The sequence below is a fragment of the Pan troglodytes genome, chromosome 9 (assembly GCF_028858775.2).
Source record: "Pan troglodytes isolate AG18354 chromosome 9, NHGRI_mPanTro3-v2.0_pri, whole genome shotgun sequence".
Taxonomy (NCBI): Eukaryota; Metazoa; Chordata; class Mammalia; order Primates; family Hominidae; genus Pan; species Pan troglodytes.
This window is the reverse complement of record NC_072407.2, coordinates 80,787,870-80,806,072: the sequence shown is the minus strand read 5'-3', so window position 1 is coordinate 80,806,072 and position 18,203 is coordinate 80,787,870. Positions and strand designations below refer to the sequence as shown.

Below are 18,203 nucleotides of genomic sequence, written 5' to 3'. Positions count from 1 at the left end.
GAGAATTGTTCTCATCTGAGGGTCATTGTCCACGGAGATTAGTCTCCCGAGCCTCTGGAATCCTGATCTGTCACAGAAGCCCAGGTATGTAGCCAAGTGTGACTTTGGTTTCCAACAATAACTTGCTCAATACTTGTTGTTTTTCTCTCTCCTCTCTCCCTTGCCCCTCTGGCCACTGCCTCCCCTCCTGGCCCTGGTGTCCTCCCTTCTTCTGCTCCTCCCCACAGAGATCTGTGCTGCCGACTGTGGTGGCCATGGCGTGTGCGTAGGGGGCACCTGCCGCTGCGAGGATGGCTGGATGGGGGCAGCCTGCGACCAGCGGGCCTGCCACCCGCGCTGTGCCGAGCATGGGACCTGCCGCGACGGCAAGTGCGAGTGCAGTCCTGGCTGGAATGGCGAACACTGCACCATCGGTATGGCGGGCCGAGGTCCCCGGGTACCTTCTCTGGTCTGCAGGACATCTTTGTCTGTTGGGGCATTTCAGGGCCAGCCTGGGCCCTCATCGCATGTGGGGATGGGGAAGAAAGTCCTTTCATCTGGAGGCATTACGACTGGCATTTCCTAGCCATCGGTTGGATTTAAACTCACAATTTGGTATTTTCAACCTTATTACTCCCAATTTCCATTTCCCATGTCCTGGTTAGCTGGTTAGCACACCTTGCTCTTTAGCTCCTCCAAGGCTACATGCAGTATGGATCTGTGTCAGGGAGCTCTGTGTTCAGGAATGAGGCAGATGAGCACTTCTTAGCAGCTATGGGCAAGCCCCGTCAACTTTCTGAGTCTCAGTTTCCTCACTCGTAAGATGGGGACAATAATACATGTGAAGACCTTAGCAAAGGCTGGCATACAGTGGAGTGCCCAGTACATGCAGCCATTATTATCCAATGCATTATCTTGCTGGGATGGCTGGGGCTTAGCTCTGAGCCCTCCATGCCCACTGGGCTCCTAGGTCAGAATTCCCCAAGAGGTCTGGAATCCTGGGGAGAGCTCCCCACAGGCCCTAAGGCCACATCTGGAGTCCATTAGGCCTGGGATCTTCCCCCGTCCTCAGCTTCCATCCTGTCTGCATTTGTCTCCTTTCCCCTCCCTTGGGGTCTCCTCGGCACCAGCTCCTGCTGAAGCAGCTCTGAAAACAAGCTGATCACTTCATTCCCTTCCTTCTGCCTTTCCTGCTGGTTTTGTTGATTTTAAACTCAGCCAGACGTTTTGCTTGGTTTATTATCCTGGAATGAGCACTCACCAAAAGCTCTTTATTGAATCAACCGGTTTGTGTATATATGTGTGTTTTAGCTTCTTCCCCTTCCGTTTTTGTTTTTTGTTTTGTTTTTTGTTTTTTGTTTTTTTTTTAAATGAAGGGTCTGTGATCAGATGGTGAGCACATGGCTTTAGAGGGCAGGATTCCAGGTACCTTTCTGGCTTAGAAAGTGACCTCTTGGGTCTTAGAGAAACTGGAAGACAAGCCCCGCAGCTTCGGAGAGACAAAGGAATTTTGAGCAAACAGAGCTACCTCTTACCCCTTGAGGGTTTTTTCAGTCTTCATTGTTTTTGTTTTGAAGCCTAACATTAGTTTATATCCTTGGTCCCTGCCCCTGCAACATCCCTGGGTTTTGGCCATGGAATACCTTACATTTATTAATATTAATAATAATAATGGCTTCTGATTTTTAAGTATTCACAACGTGCCGAGAGCTGCACCAAGAACTTTAGCTGCATTATTTTATCCTCCTTACAATCACCCTGTGAAGCAGTATGTATTATTTCCTCATTTTCAAGGACCTGAGGCTTAAGGTCACAGAACTTCAAAGAGGTAGAGCAGGAATTTGACGCTTGATTTTTCCTTACCAGCTGCTTACTCTGCAGCGCTTGCACGATAAAGTGCTGGTTTTCTACTGAGGCACCTGCTCCTGTCCCTCCTGGAGACTGTGCCCTGTCGTGGCAGTTGCACTCAGAGTCCCTCACCTAATCTGCCCAGCCCCCACCCTCAACAGAGCCACTCCATCCCATTGGCAGCCACTGCGGCAGCCACTGCAGGTTGTGCTGCGTCATGTTACTGTGTGCACCTTGATGGCTTCTTTATATCAGTGTCATCCTCCCTTACAATTGTCCTGGAAACCCCTTAGTGAGAAGTGGCCCTGGTCATCTGAGGGGGCCTCTTCTTTAAACTCTGCTTTCCCCTCACCTTCCCTTTTCTGCATGACTGAGGATGAACCAACCTTTCAACCTCCCAGCCCAGAAGAAAGCCCACACCTATCTAAAAAACAAAAACAAAAACAAAAAAAAACAAAAACAGAAACAAAAAAACCAGAGCCCAGAGAGGGCCCATTCTGTTTGCTTTCTCTTGCTTACAGAGTCCTCAGCTCATCTTACCAAACTCCAAAACGTTTGCAAATGTTGGACAAAAATGTTATAAGATAAACGCATCGCATCTTAGGGAACCTCTCCCTTCGTCTAGTCACACATGACTCATGTCGTGGCTTCTGGGCAGGCTGTTTTACAGGCAGTGTTTTCTGGATATTCATCAGCCTGGCCTTAAGAATGTCCCTTTTATTTTGATGCCAAGAAGTCAAACCGTCCACTTCTACCTCCCCTGTATGCTCTTTTGTCGCTCTTCTAGAACAGATTCCACCTTGGGGATGCAGATACCTTTTCCCCTCCAGATAAGAAATACATCAAGGTAAATGTGCACAATATAAGAATAAGGTTGACCATCCTAAATACCAAAGAAATGTCATAGGACATTGAAGAAGCAATAGACTAGTCATAGTGGCTCAGCTGAAAGGACTTTGGCTGGGAATTCTATTAATACCTCTCATTGTGTGGTGAGCATTTTCTTCGTCCTTGTCTAATTTTCCTGCATGGTAACCTTCTCTCTGTGGGTCTCTGCCCGTGGCCAGCTGCGTCCCCATGAGAAACTCAACACCCTCGTGCTGAAGGAACACTTCAATAACCCTGTAGGATATAAGGGAAGGGGGAGGGGAGGCAAAGTAGAGAAACAATGGTCCCATCCTTTTCTTGTTGAAATAGAAATGAGAAGGGGAAATCCATTTTTAGTCTTTGATGGTAACAAGAAGCATTTCCTTGTTTCCAGAGAACTTTACTCCCTGTGAGAGTCATTTAGGAAAAGAAAAAAACTGCTGATGTGAAAAGTTAGAAATTCAAAGTGTTAAATTTTCTCTTGTTATCAGATTTCATTATCATACAATAGGTCATTATCGTGTAGCTAGCTCCTAGCTGCAATAGTTATTTCCCATACCAGAGAAAGAGCTGGTATCCATGACACTGATTTAGAGACCTCTAGGCAGTGGAAGCAAAAAAAGAGGGCCTGTTTATTTACATACTGCCGCCCTGCGTAAACAGGAAGGAATGGCTTGATGACCTTACAGCAGGAATACAGAATTTAAAGAACAAGACAAATCTGGGCCCCTTATGGCCAAGGCCCCAGCGTTAAGAACCTTTTTACCCCAGTGACATTTCCCAGAGCAGATTATTATAGTAGGAATTAAATATCTTCTTTTGGAGCCTTTGGCTCACCTTATCTTTCATGGAAGCTACATGATTCTTCTCAAGAGAGGTTGGTTTTCAGAACGAAAGGGAATTTGACAGTGGCATCCTCTTCAATGACAGTATTTTTGTCAAACAGCAAAAATATTTCACATTCAATCCTAATTCCTTATGTTAGGAATCACCTGTCTCTTTGCATCTTGAAGAAGGGTCTTTGGTAAAAGCACCAGGGCCAGACCACGCAGTTGCCTGAGGCTTTAGTTTCTCTATCCATGAATCACAGAATGGAGTGGCTGGAGTAGGTCCCCAAGGGGGACAGAATTTCATCCCCCTCCTCCACTGCCCACAGAACTGCACACCCATCAGCCCAAAAGTGACTCACCTGCTCCTAAAAATATCTCATGAAGAAGAAGGGATTCTTCATTTTTACTGTTACTTACATGACACTAATACTCCCACTTGCATATATGAAACCCAGTTTTCCTAGTCCAGAAGTCAGGGTAAGATGGATTGATTTGGATCTGTTTCTCAAGTATATGATTGACAGAGAGTCACCAAGTGCATATTTTTGGTTCTTTTCAAGGAGTTTTATGGATCCATGAAGTCTGGTGCTTGACCTCTGATTTCCTTTGAGAAAGCTGAAAATCGTAGTTCAATTTAACAAGGCCTTTAATTTTTTTCCTATTTCTTTGAAAACACTACTAACATTTTGGATCAGTTCTATCATGGTTTTTCTATTTACCTCAGTGCCCCTTGTCTCTAAAGTAAAGAAAACACCTGTAGAAAATGCCAGCTTCTGATTACATTAATAAAATTCCAGCTTGACTCCAAAGCTGTGATTGTTCAAGATACCAGATATACAGAATTATTTACCAGACTTCAGGAGAGCTGTCCAATCCTAGAAGTGCTGATTTTTAAACAAAAGCTTCCTCTGGGGGTAAAGATCAAAATGATATCCTGAAGATACAATTACTTGAGTGAGCAAAACCAGACTTCCCAATGAAGAGAAATTATAAAGAAAAGCCACAAAATCTTCCGTGCTTTGTCCAGTTTTTTTTTTTTTTTTAAAAAAAGACAGAGTCTCACTCTGTTGCACATGCTGGAGTACAGTGGCACCACCTCGGATCACTGAAACTTCCGCCTCCCAGGTTCAAGCAATTCTTCTGCCTCAGCCTCCCGAGTAGGTGGGACTATAGGTGTGCACCACCACACCAGCTAATTTTTGTTTTTTGTTTTTTTGAGATGGATTTTCACTCTTGTTGCCCATCCTGGAGTGCAGTGGCACGATCTCGGCTGACCACAACCTCTGCCTCCCGGGTTCAAGTGATTCTCCTGCCTCAGCCTCCCAAGTAGCCAGGATCACAGACGCCCACCACCACACCTGGCTAATTTTGTAGTTTTAGTAGAGACAGAGTTTTTCCATGTTGGTCAGGCTGATCTCAAACTCCTGACCTCAGGTGATCCACCTGCCTCGGCCTCCCAAAGTGCTGGGATTACAGGCATAAGCCACCGCGCCTGGCCTAATTTTTGTATTTTTAATAGAGACGGGGTTTCACCATGTTGACCAGGCTGGTCTCTAACTCCTGACCTCAAGTGATCCACCAGCTTCAGCCTCCCAAAGTGCTGGGACTACAGGCACGAGCCACCACAACTGGCCCTTTGTTTCCTTTTGAATTATAGCTATCAGATTTCTTTTTCATAATCAGAAAATCCTTAACCAAGAGCCCACAAATCACTCATGAGGTATAGGCCCCTGTGATAACGCTATGGTTATCCCTCCTGAAAGCATTCACTCACAACAGGACCTGTGGTTTGACAGGACAGATGCTGACAAGGAGAAAGAGAAAATGTACAGGGATCTACCTCAAGTTATCAGAGCACAAGTTTAATTTGCTGATGATCCTGGGAGACTTCAGCCCACATGTGGTGGGGTGGGAATCTGGCTTTGAATTTCTCTCAGTGTGGGTGTCACTGACCACTTATCCAAAGAGAGAAGAGCACTGATGTATCCAAGAGCTTAGCAAGAACATCTCTTTGATGGTTTGTCACCCATCCGAAAGAAGCTCGGATGACTAGAACCACCAACCCATCACCTGCTGTAGTGAACCTTGTTTCTTGTGGCCTAACATGTACCAGTGATGCAGCCGTTCAAGTTGCCCTGAGGCTCCTGGAGAGTAAGAATGGAAAGCCTCTTGCCATGTTCTCCATAACTTTGGATAGGGGGCCCCTGAAGATTCTTAAGATTATCCCAAGAGAAACTTTTGGAAACCTCTGTTGGTAGAGGCAAGTCAAGGAAAGAAGTTTTATGTTGGTGATCAGAGAAAGGCCAAAGAGAGCTAAGACCATGCAGACCAACCTCATGCCAAAAGCTCAGTCTGTAGCATAAATAGCTATAGTACCTTTATTATCTCCGGCTTTTCACACAGAGATAGGAACTTAGTAGGAGTATGAGAAACATTTGTACAATGCCAAAGAAACAAGCGTTGCCCAAGAGAAAAGATGACTACTGCCATCATCTTCATCCTGAAGTTCTGAAGAGAAAGATGCAGGAATCGATGAAGTCCTGAATCCACCTTTCATAATGCAAAGTTTGCCTCATCTTTTCTAAAAGTTGGTACTTTAAAATCATGAATTTTTAAACAACTGTACTCAACAGCATATGTGCCAAGGTTTTCAAACAATAAAAGCAACCACAGTATGGACTTCCGCATATGCCTTTTATAAATAAATGGCAGTAAAGTTCAAAGACCCATTTGTCACTCCCATTTTCAATAGCCAGAGACAAGGAAGCTCCATTCCATTCCCGGAAAACTCATGGACTTGGTATTAACTGGCTGTTACCAGCTTTTGGATTCACAGTGTGGCTTGGGGGCTCTTTGTAGCAAAGGAATCCCTTTTGATTTGTGGAGTCAGGATTTGAAGTTTTGAATGTCTACTTTTGTCTCCTGAAAACTCACAGTGCTGATGGTAACCTGAGCCTGCCTCCATCATTTCCACTGATTTTCTTTCCTACCTGTGGTCTGGAGAAATTAGTAAGAATTTTTAAAGGTATCAAAAACATATTTTCACTTAATAGTTCTCTTCATGGTTACATGGTTCTTGAAAATGAAATGGCATTAGAAGAGAGAGAGCTCTCTTAAGTCAGCCCCTGGCCCTGGGGAGATTATCCTATAGAGTGGATATAAGCTTCACTCACCACCAGAACCACTATACTACCATTAAGTTTGGAGACAATCAGGAAAGTTTTTTTTATCAGAGAACTCCCTCACGGTGGAAGCTATGACCACTTGGATCCCAGTGATGGCATCTCATCCAGCCTAGCCATCCCTGGGAAAAAAAAATCTAGGCTCACTACACCTCTTCTATAACTGGATTCAGAGTTATTATAAGAACTTATAATTAGGACCCTCCAAAAAATTCTGCAGATAAGAAAGCTAACAAAACCACAAGAGCCAGGTGATTCTATGTATTCATGCCCTTTGATAGCATATCCTGGGAGATGAGATATAAGAAATTTTAGACCACTTTGCAAAATTAGATAAATTAGCTTGACTAAGACTAAAGTGACAGATAAGCCAAGAATCAAGAAAGATTTCCCTTTAGCCAGAGATATTTCCTAGGCCATTTTTCGTGTGGGCTGTCCCCATTTTTCATTGTTTGGCATTCCATAGCTTTGTTTACTCACCCCTACTTAATAAGCACTCTCTTTCATGTTCCTATCTTATATCCTGCGTCTCATGGACTCCACAACATCTGTAAGAATGAAGAAAAGCATGTAGCCTCAGTTAAAATTTCCTCTTCCCAATTTTCCACTTGGCTGTGCAGGCTCCAGAAGCATATTTCATCTTGAACCAGAGACCACACGGATACCTGAACTAAGAACACAGCCTCTCATCCACTAGTCTTTGAGGCTAATATATAGTGATGAACAACAATATCTGTTCTATCTAGAGAATTGAAAAAATATAATTTATGGTTTTTTTATGAAGAGAGTAAGAATGTTTAAAGAACCCTAGGGATTCCTGATAAGGCCACACCGTTGCAGTCCGGTCCTGTCTGATGGACTTTTGATTCATGTGTGAAATTCAGCTGGGGCTGGAGTGCAGCCTGGCTGAAGGCATCAGATCCTTCAGGAGACTGCCCAGCTACCCGGCCTTTGCAGAACACACTAGTAGGAGGTGTGGAGAGATAGAGAAAGAGAAGCTCCTCAAAGAGCTATAACTACAGCCTAGGGAGGGCAGGTGAAATGGTATTAGTGATTCATGCTGGGAATTAAGAGGCCTGCCCTGCTCTAAACACACAGCCAGACACCCATATATAGACACAGTGGGGTTTATTTCAGAGCAACCTTTGATACTCATCCTCAAATAAGCAAAACTTTAGAAGGCCAAATAACTCAAGGCTTGGATACAACCCCTCCATTAGAAAAGAAAGCACACATCTTTCTTTAGGGTTAATAAGCATTGAGAAGTGGTCAGATTTTCTTTGCTTTGTCTTGTTTTTCACAGTGACATCCATTGACCTGCACCTCATGGTCTGTGTAAGATGCACAAAGGAGGGGTGCATCTTACTTAGAACGCTAAGCATTTTGCATTCAAGCATATGTGGGCACATGTGTACACGGAAAATTCAAGAATGGCAAACAGATAATCCAGCAGTATATTTGACCAAAGACTCAACCCCCTTCACTAGTGCATATCAGAGATGATTCAAATTTTGCGTATTTCTAAATTCCAACTTCTTGGAAAGGCCTCTGCCGAGATGGGGTACCACTTGTTCTTGTTATGGCTGCTTCACCTGTAGGGAGGTTGGATGCTGCTCTGAGTAGTCAAAGGGACAGTCTCTAGTTTTCCGTAAAGCCAGACAAAGCTGGCAGAGCAGGAGTGTGGTCATTTTTGCAGTTTCCCATTCTTCTTTGTCTGTTTTCCTTATTCATATGTCTTCTTGTTTCTATGATCACATTTCCAAATGCCTGATCACAGAATGAGTTGAAGTTCCTTTTGGCCATCCCGGGAGAATGCTTGCTCTCCCTTCTCCTCTCTCATGTCATCCTGTCTTTGGTTTTATTTTCCCCACCATGGCATAGGCCTGTCCCAAACGTGGGGCACGATCCGTTTGTCTTTGTCTCTGTAGCATCTGGCATGGTTATGTGGCAGGCGATATTGCACTTACTGGATCCTACCTTAAATGTCCTGTCTTTTATCTCCCTAGCTCACTATCTGGATAGGGTAGTTAAAGGTATGGTCTTCCTTCCTCTATTTTCCTGTTGTCTTTGTGTGTGTGTTTGTGTATGAGTATAAAGGAAGAAATGTGTATATAAAAATGTTATATACACCACATAAGCATGATGTCTGGAAGCTAATGCATCCCCAGTTTTGTCGCAGCATCCATTGCCCAAAGGGGATGGGTTTTCGGTCACAAGGTGGTTGATATACCTGGAGTGTCATTCTCCCCACAAGATGCTCAGATCTGTTTGTGACAATACCATTGTACTTTTGTTTTTCCCTCCCCCCGCCCCACGTACATACACCTTTCACTCTTTCCACCCCATCTCATGTCACCCTGCCCATCTGTTATGGCCCCTGGTCCACCAGAATTAAGATGCTGGCAACCAGGGTGGGTGGCCTGAGAAAGGAAGAGACCCAAGAGCAAGTTAAGAAATTCTAAGGACTACTTTCTAGTACTACTGTGTTCATTCGTCCAAAACAAGCATCTATGGAGCACCCACTGTGTACTAGGCACCTGCGCCAGGGTCTGGAGACAAGGGGACAAACAGACCCCTGACCTCAGGGAGCAGATGGTCTGTTTGTTTATTTGTTTGTTTTCCTTTTCAGAGAAGGCCTGACTTTGGTAAGTTTTGTCTTTGAAGAGTGTTCCCTAGAGGCAAAGTAATTCCTTCCATTTTAAACATTTACATTAGTTAGGTGGTACCTGATTTTCCAAATAGGCCACATAGCTCTAAGAATAAGTCTCAGAATAATCAGATATGTGTGCTCTGAAAAGACTCTAAGCTCCTTGAGGAGAAATACCATGTCATATTCATCTTTTTGTTCTCAGGCCCTAACACAGCACCCGGCACAAAATGTGTGCTCTGCAGATAGGGACACATATTCTAGAGTCCGACTGCTTGGGTTTGAATCCCAGCTTCAACACTCAGGGAACTAAGTGACCTTGGGCAAGTGATTTAACTTCTCTTCTCTTGCTAACAGGACCCACCTCATAAGGCTAGTATGAGGATTAAGTGAAGTAACAAATACAAAGTGCTTAGTATATAGGCAGGAATTATGCTCAATAAGTATGAATTATACTGCTTTATCATCATATTCTTATTCTTATTCTCACCCTTAATTTGAAGAAGGACTTCATTAGCTAAATTAATTTTTGAAACTGTAAAGGAAAAGGCTAAATTGGCTTTTAATAAGAGATAGCAACATCTGTTTTAAAACTTATGGAAAGGGTTTTGGGGAAACATAACTGACTAAATGCTTTTCAGCTAGGACAGCTTTGCCAAATACAGCAAAGGTGTTGCATAGGATCCAACAGATGGAGGAAGAGCAAGGGTCTTCATATTTCATGTGCTGGTCCTCAACTGACAATAAAATCATTCCAGCAAGAAAGAGTAGTACTTCCTAGCCTCTTTAAAAACAGGCATTTCACACATTATCATTAGCAGAGGACTCTTCAGGGTGGGCTAAATTTTATCATGTTACCATCTATTTGATGGAAAATTTTCCTACTATGTGAAGTTTTTTCACATCCATGAGTCTTAGGTGAGTCATGTGATTTTTTTAAGGGAAAAGATATAATGATACCCATTCGATTGAAAAAGGAAACTGAAGTTGAGGAAGTTGAATGGGTCATCCTGGCTCACACTTCTAATAAGTAGCAGAACCAGGACTCTGCATTTCCTGACTTTATCCATGTTTCAGCATTCTATCTTCTGTCACCATAAGTCACCGAGAATGTCCATAATTTCCAGTATATTTTCCTCCACACCACATCTTCCAAACTGGCACCCTTACTGGGAAGTGGCCTATATTCTTTCTCAAATCACCTGCTCTGATCTTCAGTTCAGAAAATATCATCACCAGAACTTTAGTTGGATTAGGTCAATGAATCATAACTTGTTTTAAAAGGCAAATGTTTCTTGGCAAAATCAAGGTCTGACCCAAGCCCTCATCTGGCTGATATTTTGGTATAATGGATACTAATTCTAAAAAAATAATTCAGAGATCTGTGTCATGGAAGCTCAGGTCTTGTCAGAGTAGAGTACTTTACTGTTCAAATATGGGCCAGATTTTGTTCATTGCTTCCCAGTTGCTTTGGTAGAGACTAAAGAAACAATGTTTACTCAACAAATATGCTGAACTCCTAAGTGGTAGGAAATATGAATACCACATAACAGATATGGTCCCTGCTCTCAAGGTGCCTGCAGTCTAGCAGAGAAGACACTAAAACAAATAATTCCAACAAAGTGTGATGAGGGTTATGACAGGGGAAGTCCAAAGGCTACCACTTAGCAAGTAGCCACCCCACTAACTTGGATTGTTGGGGCCTTATAGATTGCGGAATTTAACATAAGGGTATAAGAAAGCGTCTGAAGGTTTTTAAAAGCAAGATGATAACTAGATCACATTTGTGATTTGGAAGATCAGTCTGGCCCTATTGTGAAAGGAGAATTGAGGGGGGACCATTGAGAACAAGAAGACCGATTAGCAGACTATTGCTGTCATCTAGGTGAGAGATGATGATGGCTTTGTCTAGGGAAGTGAATATGGAGAGAGAAAAAAAGTACAAGAGGACCAGTAAGAGAAACATAAAGAAATGGGTCATTTGATATATGATAAGTGTATTGCATAGAATCCATGCCACTTAACTAAAAAATAAATACCTTCAAGGATTCTGAAAGTCTTCTAATCATACCTGGGTGCTAGCTGCAAGGGGGACTTCTTCATAGGCCTAAGCAGGAGATTGAAGATAAAGTGGTCCCTTGTCATTTAAAGGGCATCATTTCTTTTGAAAAGCTTTGTTAGCCCTTCTCTAAACTTTAAAATTACATTACTTTGACTCTAGCAAATGCCTGGTGTGAGTCTTTCCAGAAGGGATTATTAATGTCACGTGGGCTGTCTGAATTATTGATGAGTTTCAGGGTTTGCGGAATTAGCCTCAGTGGGTAAGGACGGGCATATTGCTTTAAGAAAGTCAGCAAGTCATCCTGGAAGAGCCTCCCTCATGCTGGCTAATGGGGGTGTGATTATCCCGGAAGCAAATGGCTGGATGAAAGCAAACCTTGTTCCACCCACAGGTACTCAAAGTCCCTCTGAAACTTATAGGATACTGCAGATCTTCAGGGTATCACTTGGTCCATTTGAAGAAATTGACTGTGGATTTCCACATTTGTGATTCTCTGTGATTCCACATCTAGAGCTAACCCTCCCTGAGAACACCTGCTTCACATCTTCCAAACTGGCACCTCAATGATTTCTTGACCCAATCCCACTAAAGGTCTGGTGATGATATTTTCAGGCAGCCTCAGAGCAGCATGGACTATGTGCCCAAGATGCCATGTGCCTACAGGAGTTCACTAGAGCAGGGCTTCCCAGAGGGGGTTCCATGGAATGGAATATTACACAGGTTACTGGGTGGGGGAAAGAGTTCTGAGGTCAAATTGGATAATGCTCTAGTAATCGAATAAGCAGCTTTCTTTATTCTAAGACTTCTTGGAGCCTTTAATATATTGATATTCAGTGTGACTTTCTACAATAAGAATGTAGGATGCAACGTTTTCCAAACTTATTTGACTGCAGGAGCTTCTTCTTGAGGACCTCATAGAACTACTATTTCACAAGGTTCACTTTAAGAAGTATGGTTTGTGATTATAAGACCTATTTTAAACCCTTCCTAGAACAAAGTATGGTATAAATAAAGAGAATGTAAAATTTTTTAGGGCAGATGATATATCTCATCTCTGTGAATTAACACGAAGTCCAGCATCCACCAGGTACTGAGTAAAGTTTATTGAATTTAAGAACAGAATCAACTAACTTGAAGTTGTTTTGACCTTCTCTATTGGGTCAGTTATGCTGGAAGGACCTAATGGATCATCTCAACCAAATCCTTATTTTATAAATGGGGAAATTGAGGCCCAAAGAGAGAAAGTAACTTTCCCAACTCGCCCCATATTAGGCCAGAACGCAGGCCTCTTGTCCCTCTCATTGATTTATTTTAACAAATATATATTGAGTGTCTGCTACATGCAGGCACTGGTACATTCTAACGGAAGAAGTAAGACAATGAAACTAATTGCAGAATTGATCATTTCAGTATCCTTGGGACAGTTGCTATTGAGAGAAGTACAATATGCTAGGAAAGCATGAATGGTGGCCTGCACTGGGACTCGCAGCCCTGAACCCATCATGCCGCCTCCCACTGCACTGCATGTTCACGGAGCCATGAGGCAAGCCCAGTGTTTGTCTTGACCGTTTTTGGCAAGGATTTATTTATAAGGACCATAGCTTTTGACCTAAACGTTACACAAGTTGGGCTGGCAAAGTTTTATTTTCTTGTTTATGAATTTCTTAGTGAAGTTATACAAACTTAAAACAAGTAAATCCAATAATAATAATAACAGCTCTCATTTATTGAATCCCTATGTATGTTACCCACTGTGATAAATAATTGATATATATTATCTCATTTAATACTCTCACATACTCTTTGAATCAGGTATTATCTCCATTTTACAGATGAGAAAACTGAAGCTTAGAGTGAAGTAATTTGCCAGTTGTAACACAGGTAGTAAGTAAAATGATGGTGCTAGGATTTGAACTGAGGTTTGTCCACCTCCAAAGTCCTCGCTCTATTACAACACATGGCTTTTACTAAAAATGGCTTTTACTAAAAATTTAGGATTAAATGGTGTAAAATTGGATCTGCCCTAGAAAATCAAGATCTGAACATTTTTAACAAAAAGTTACTTATTTTAGAAATCTATATAAAGTGCCTAGCACAGTGGCCAGTCCTAGTAGACCCTCAGTATGTGGCAGCTGTCATTGTCTCACTGTCCTGAAGCATCTAAACCAGAGGTTGGCAAATTACAGCCCACGGACCAAATTGGGCCCATCACCTATTTTTGTAAATCAAGTTAGTTGGAGCACAGCCATGCTTATTCATTTAAAAGTGTGTATGGCTGCTTTCAAGCTATAACGGCAGAGTTGAGTAATTGCAAGAGACCATATGGCTCACAGGCCTAAACTATTTATTCTCTGGGTCTTTACAGAACAAGTTTGCTGACTCTGATCTAGATAACTGCCTCAGTTTCCTATTTTGCCTTTCTGTGAGCCCCACCTGAGGTTGTGGGTACAACATATGATATTATATGCCCTCTGCCCAAAATAGAGAGAAGGTAAAGGTGAGTAGAAGATTCAGATATTGTCTTTGAGCTGTATGCCAGGCTTTGTGCATCATGCATACCTTACTTAACCGCCCCCAAAACCCCATTTTATAAGTAAAAAGACTGAGGCTCAAAGAAATTCAATAACATGCCTGAGTCATACAGCCACTGAGTGGTACAGGCAAACTTTGATATGCCTCTCAAGCTTGTGCTCTTACGTAAGAGATACTGTTTGCATCTTACAAGAGGCTTTATCTTACAGCAAAAGAAAGCAGTCAGCTACCGTTGTTAAAGATCAGACCCTACTTCCTCCAGGACTAATTCCAAATACAAACGAGGCTTAATTGAAAACAAGTCCCGGCTGGACGGACAAAAATTGACATGAGACTAATTGAGGAAAAAAGAAAGCTGTGATTGCTTAGATCACTAATGGTGGCTGATGTTGGCAACCAAGTCAGATTGCCTGGATAGCCGCCTGTGTGTCACAGCTCTGCTCCTGGGGCTCGCTTTTAAAACTTCTTTCTCAATCACTTTTTGGGGTGGCCATGCTGGTAGCCTCTCATCTTTCCCAGCAGGCTTCTGCTATACAGAAACCCACAGTCTACATACACTTCTAACTTCTGGAGGAATCCCTCCTAGGCTGGAGTACACAATTGTTACATGTTTCTTCCTTTGAATGGAAAACACAGTGGCCAAATTGCTTGGTTGTTGTGTGGAACATCTCAAGTGGAAATAAACATGTTATTTTCTTTTACTTTGGAATAACAGTCAACTATCAAAAGTCCTGGGAACACTCAAGTTTTAGATTCTGATTGATCAGCCATTTAGTAAGTGGCTATCTTGGCCCAGGTCTTGTACTGGACAGCCACTTTCACATTTGTTGTCTCATTTAAGAATAATGAGTCAATTTCCCATTAATTCATGGCAGAAGATACAGTTTGTGGCCATATTTGGAGCACTTTGCTGCTCATAATAATAAAACAAATGAAGCTTTATAGCTGACACAGTGCTTTCACATCCATACCTCTCCCAAGACTGAGCAGGAGCAGAGAGGAGATGGAAGTCTTGCCAGTGACAGGTGGTTTTTGATAGCCCCTTGGAGAAGGGGGTTGGCGGGATTGTTAATATAAGGACTTGAGTGAAAACCAAGTGGCACAATAGAAGCTGAAGTGAACCACGTAATTTAACATATTCTCAAACGTAGATTTCTGAGCCACAAACTCGGAGAGGTTTAAAGATGTGGCAATCAAAAAACCTGCAAATCTACTTTAATAGTATTTTTTAAAAACTTCCCCACTTTATAATATGGTCCAAGCAGAACGAACACAGCATCTAAATATTGCCTGACCCTTCTTGATCAAATCATCTACAGCCCTCTCAGATGGCCACACCTGTGTTAAGTTCCCACCATATTTTGTACGTCTCCTTTAGGGCATTTAGCAGTTAAATTTTTTGCCTACATAAATTTGTCTCCTTTGATAGGCTTCATGCACCTCATGAATAAGAATAGGTCTTATGCATTTCTGTACCTCCAGTGCTAGCCCAAAGAAGATGCTTAATAAATGACAGACAGGCAGGCAGATGTGCATATGAGCGTAATGAGAGCAGAGCAGCCTGGCTGTACCTGCGTTGCACTCGTAGATAGCCCTAGTTAGTGTTTCACAATGGCGATCATAGCTCCTCTGGGTGCAGGGCCCTTTTCTAAGTGTAGCTGTAGACAAGATGTTAAGAAAAAGCCCCAAGCCCTCTTCCTCAAAGCAAAGACAGTTGTTTAGGAGAAAATAAGACAAAATAAATGAAAAGCCTAGGGTCCAATAAAATTGACCTACTACAAGAGTTGGAAAAAGTAACACCCTTTAGAATGATACCCAGAAGTGATGAAGGAAGCAAGGAATAAACAGAAAGATGTTTCCTTTGTGCTAAACAGCTGCCAGAGATATAGAGGAACACATGAGAATGAACAAGAAGCAAGGATCAGGCAAAAAGCTCCATTGGTTAGACTCTGATAGGCCGACATCCACTGACTCCGGCTCCAGAATCCCGGTCACTTTTGAAAGAGGGGCTTTTAGATGCAGAAGGTGTGGGTTTCAGCCCTGTCCCTGCCACTTCTGACTGTGCGACCCTGGCAAGTCCTTTCACCTCTCTGAGCCTCAGTTGCCTTCTCTGTAAAGTGGCAATTCCTAATGATACCTGCCTCCCTGGGCTGCTGTGGGCATTCGTGTGCTGATGGATATGAAGGCATTTTGCAAGTTGGCAGGTAGCGTGTTAGTGTGTGTGATGGCAGTTGACTCTGGGTGATCAGACCTCAACCCTGTACTTTGTCTTTCAGAGGGTTGCCCTGGGTTGTGCAATGGCAACGGCAGATGTACCTTAGACCTGAATGGTTGGCACTGCGTCTGCCAGCTGGGCTGGAGAGGAGCTGGCTGTGACACTTCCATGGAGACTGCCTGCGGTGACAGCAAAGACAATGATGGAGGTAGGGCTCTGGCACCCATGGGCTCCAGGCGGCTCCAGAGGGCGGGAGGCCCAGAGTGGAGAATGGATATTACTGAGCTAACAGGCCACCAAGACACCAGTCATCCAGTCAGGGGGACCTGCGGGGCAAGCAAAAAACTGCACATGTGGCTTAGGGATGAGTGCATATCACAGGTGTTCCATTTGAATGAATTGAAATTAACTAATGTAAATGAAAGTAATTGATATCCAGCAGCCACTATAGAAGAGAAGGCATATGGAAGAAAGAGGTTTCTAACAATTCAACAGTAGGATGAGATGTCTGGCAAAGTTATGGGTCCCCCTCACTGGAGATGGATAAGAAGAGACCATCTATTTCTTTATCACAGAAGCTGCAGAAGGACGCTTCTCCCAGGGAAGGAGGTTGAGTTACCTTTGGTCAAGGTCTCTTCTCCTCTGATTCTGGAGGTTACCCTCACTGCACACCAGCGGACACCTTTTGTAATAGAAATGGCCTTTGCTTTGGGTTTTTTTAAAGTGCTAGACAGTCAAAGCCCAAGGAAGGAGGTGCTCATCTTTTAGAACATTCATTAGCTGAGAGTGAAGACCTGGGTTCTAATTCTAGCTCTGGCTTTGACTCCCTGTGCATCCTTACACATGCTGTTTGGTGGCTCTGGGCCTCACTCTCCCTATTTATAAAATGAGGCAGCTGGCCCATGAGTACCATTTCAGTCCTTATCTTAGTCGTAGAATTAGCCTTCATTTTTCTGTTGCATTAACTTGGGTAAATACAACCATAATGTGTTCTACTTTCCCACTTGGAAGACACATCAATCCTTCCTGATTCTCCCACTCACAGGTGGTTATTAGAATAAAAAGAAAGATATGAAAAAAAAATCAAAACAGTTAACCTTTTCTTCCTAGTGATGGCCTAACAATTGGCTTAGTCCAAACAAGTCTATGTGGCTCCCTAATATTTATACCAAAGGACTTTCTAATATGTTGCACAGGGTAGGAAATCAATAGGTCAGAAACTCGGCATCCTAACCTTTGGGAATTTTCTATTTAGAGGGATTCTCAAACCCCAAAGCACCATAAGAATTAAAAGGCCAAGTGTGTGATGTTGTGATTTCTGTGGTTTATTTGCCTTGAGTGGGTTTCAGCAGCCTAGAAAGGGCTTTTCGGAGCACTGTTCTTTGAGCCAGCCGGCTTTCAGCCCTTCCACCTGCTGCCTAAATCCAGGAGGTAATTGGGCCTGATGTACCCAGGCCTGGGCCCAGTGGAGCAATTGTCAACAGGGAGCTTATGGGGTTGGCCACAGTAGCTAGGCAGAAACAGAAGGCCTATGTTCTCCTGAGGTCTTGGAGGATTGAAATATCCCTTAATCGATCTAAAACTTGTGGAGTTCATTAATTTTTGTGCTCCATAAATATCCAGAGTTCTTATTTTAGAGTTGGGCCCTATACCAGGCATAGAGATAAGGAAGTCCTCTCCCTATATGCCAGGACCTCAAATGGAGAAAGACCCAAAGTTAAGTGCTAATAAACTGTGATAAGTGCTGTTGTAGAGTTATATATTAGTTGTTGTGGGAGTAGGAAAGCATTCATCAGAAGGTGACACTTGGATGGGTAGCGGTTTCCCGGAAAGGAAAGGGCTCTCTATTCAGAGACATCATTATGGGCCAAGCCAGGACAAAGCAGGGAAGGGCACCAAGCACCCATGTCTTCAGACAAGGCAAAGTGTATTTATATTTGCTCTTCGTAGGAAAGAGATGTCAGCCTACATTATCTGCATGATTTCCTCAGCGTTCCCCTTCAGTTTGCCTGTGTAGGCACAATTCCAATGACTAATAATA

General features: G+C 43.0%; 1 protein-coding gene across 19 annotated transcripts in view; it reads left to right on the top strand.

Moving 5' to 3' along the window:
* The window catches only part of TENM4 (teneurin transmembrane protein 4), a 3,006,191-nt gene that overhangs the window by 2,878,079 nt on the left and 109,909 nt on the right, over window positions 1-18,203 (top strand). For 14 of the 19 annotated variants that reach the window (XM_054661572.2, XM_063784373.1, XM_063784372.1 and 11 more), the window contains 3 exons: window positions 228-413; window positions 8,713-8,739; window positions 16,224-16,370. In XM_054661572.2, the coding sequence (XP_054517547.2) occupies window positions 228-413; window positions 8,713-8,739; window positions 16,224-16,370 (360 nt within the window). The remainder of the gene's footprint in view (window positions 1-227; window positions 414-8,712; window positions 8,740-16,223; window positions 16,371-18,203) is intronic. The other 5 variants (XM_016921714.4, XM_054661574.2, XM_016921709.4 and 2 more) reach the window with 2 other exon arrangements.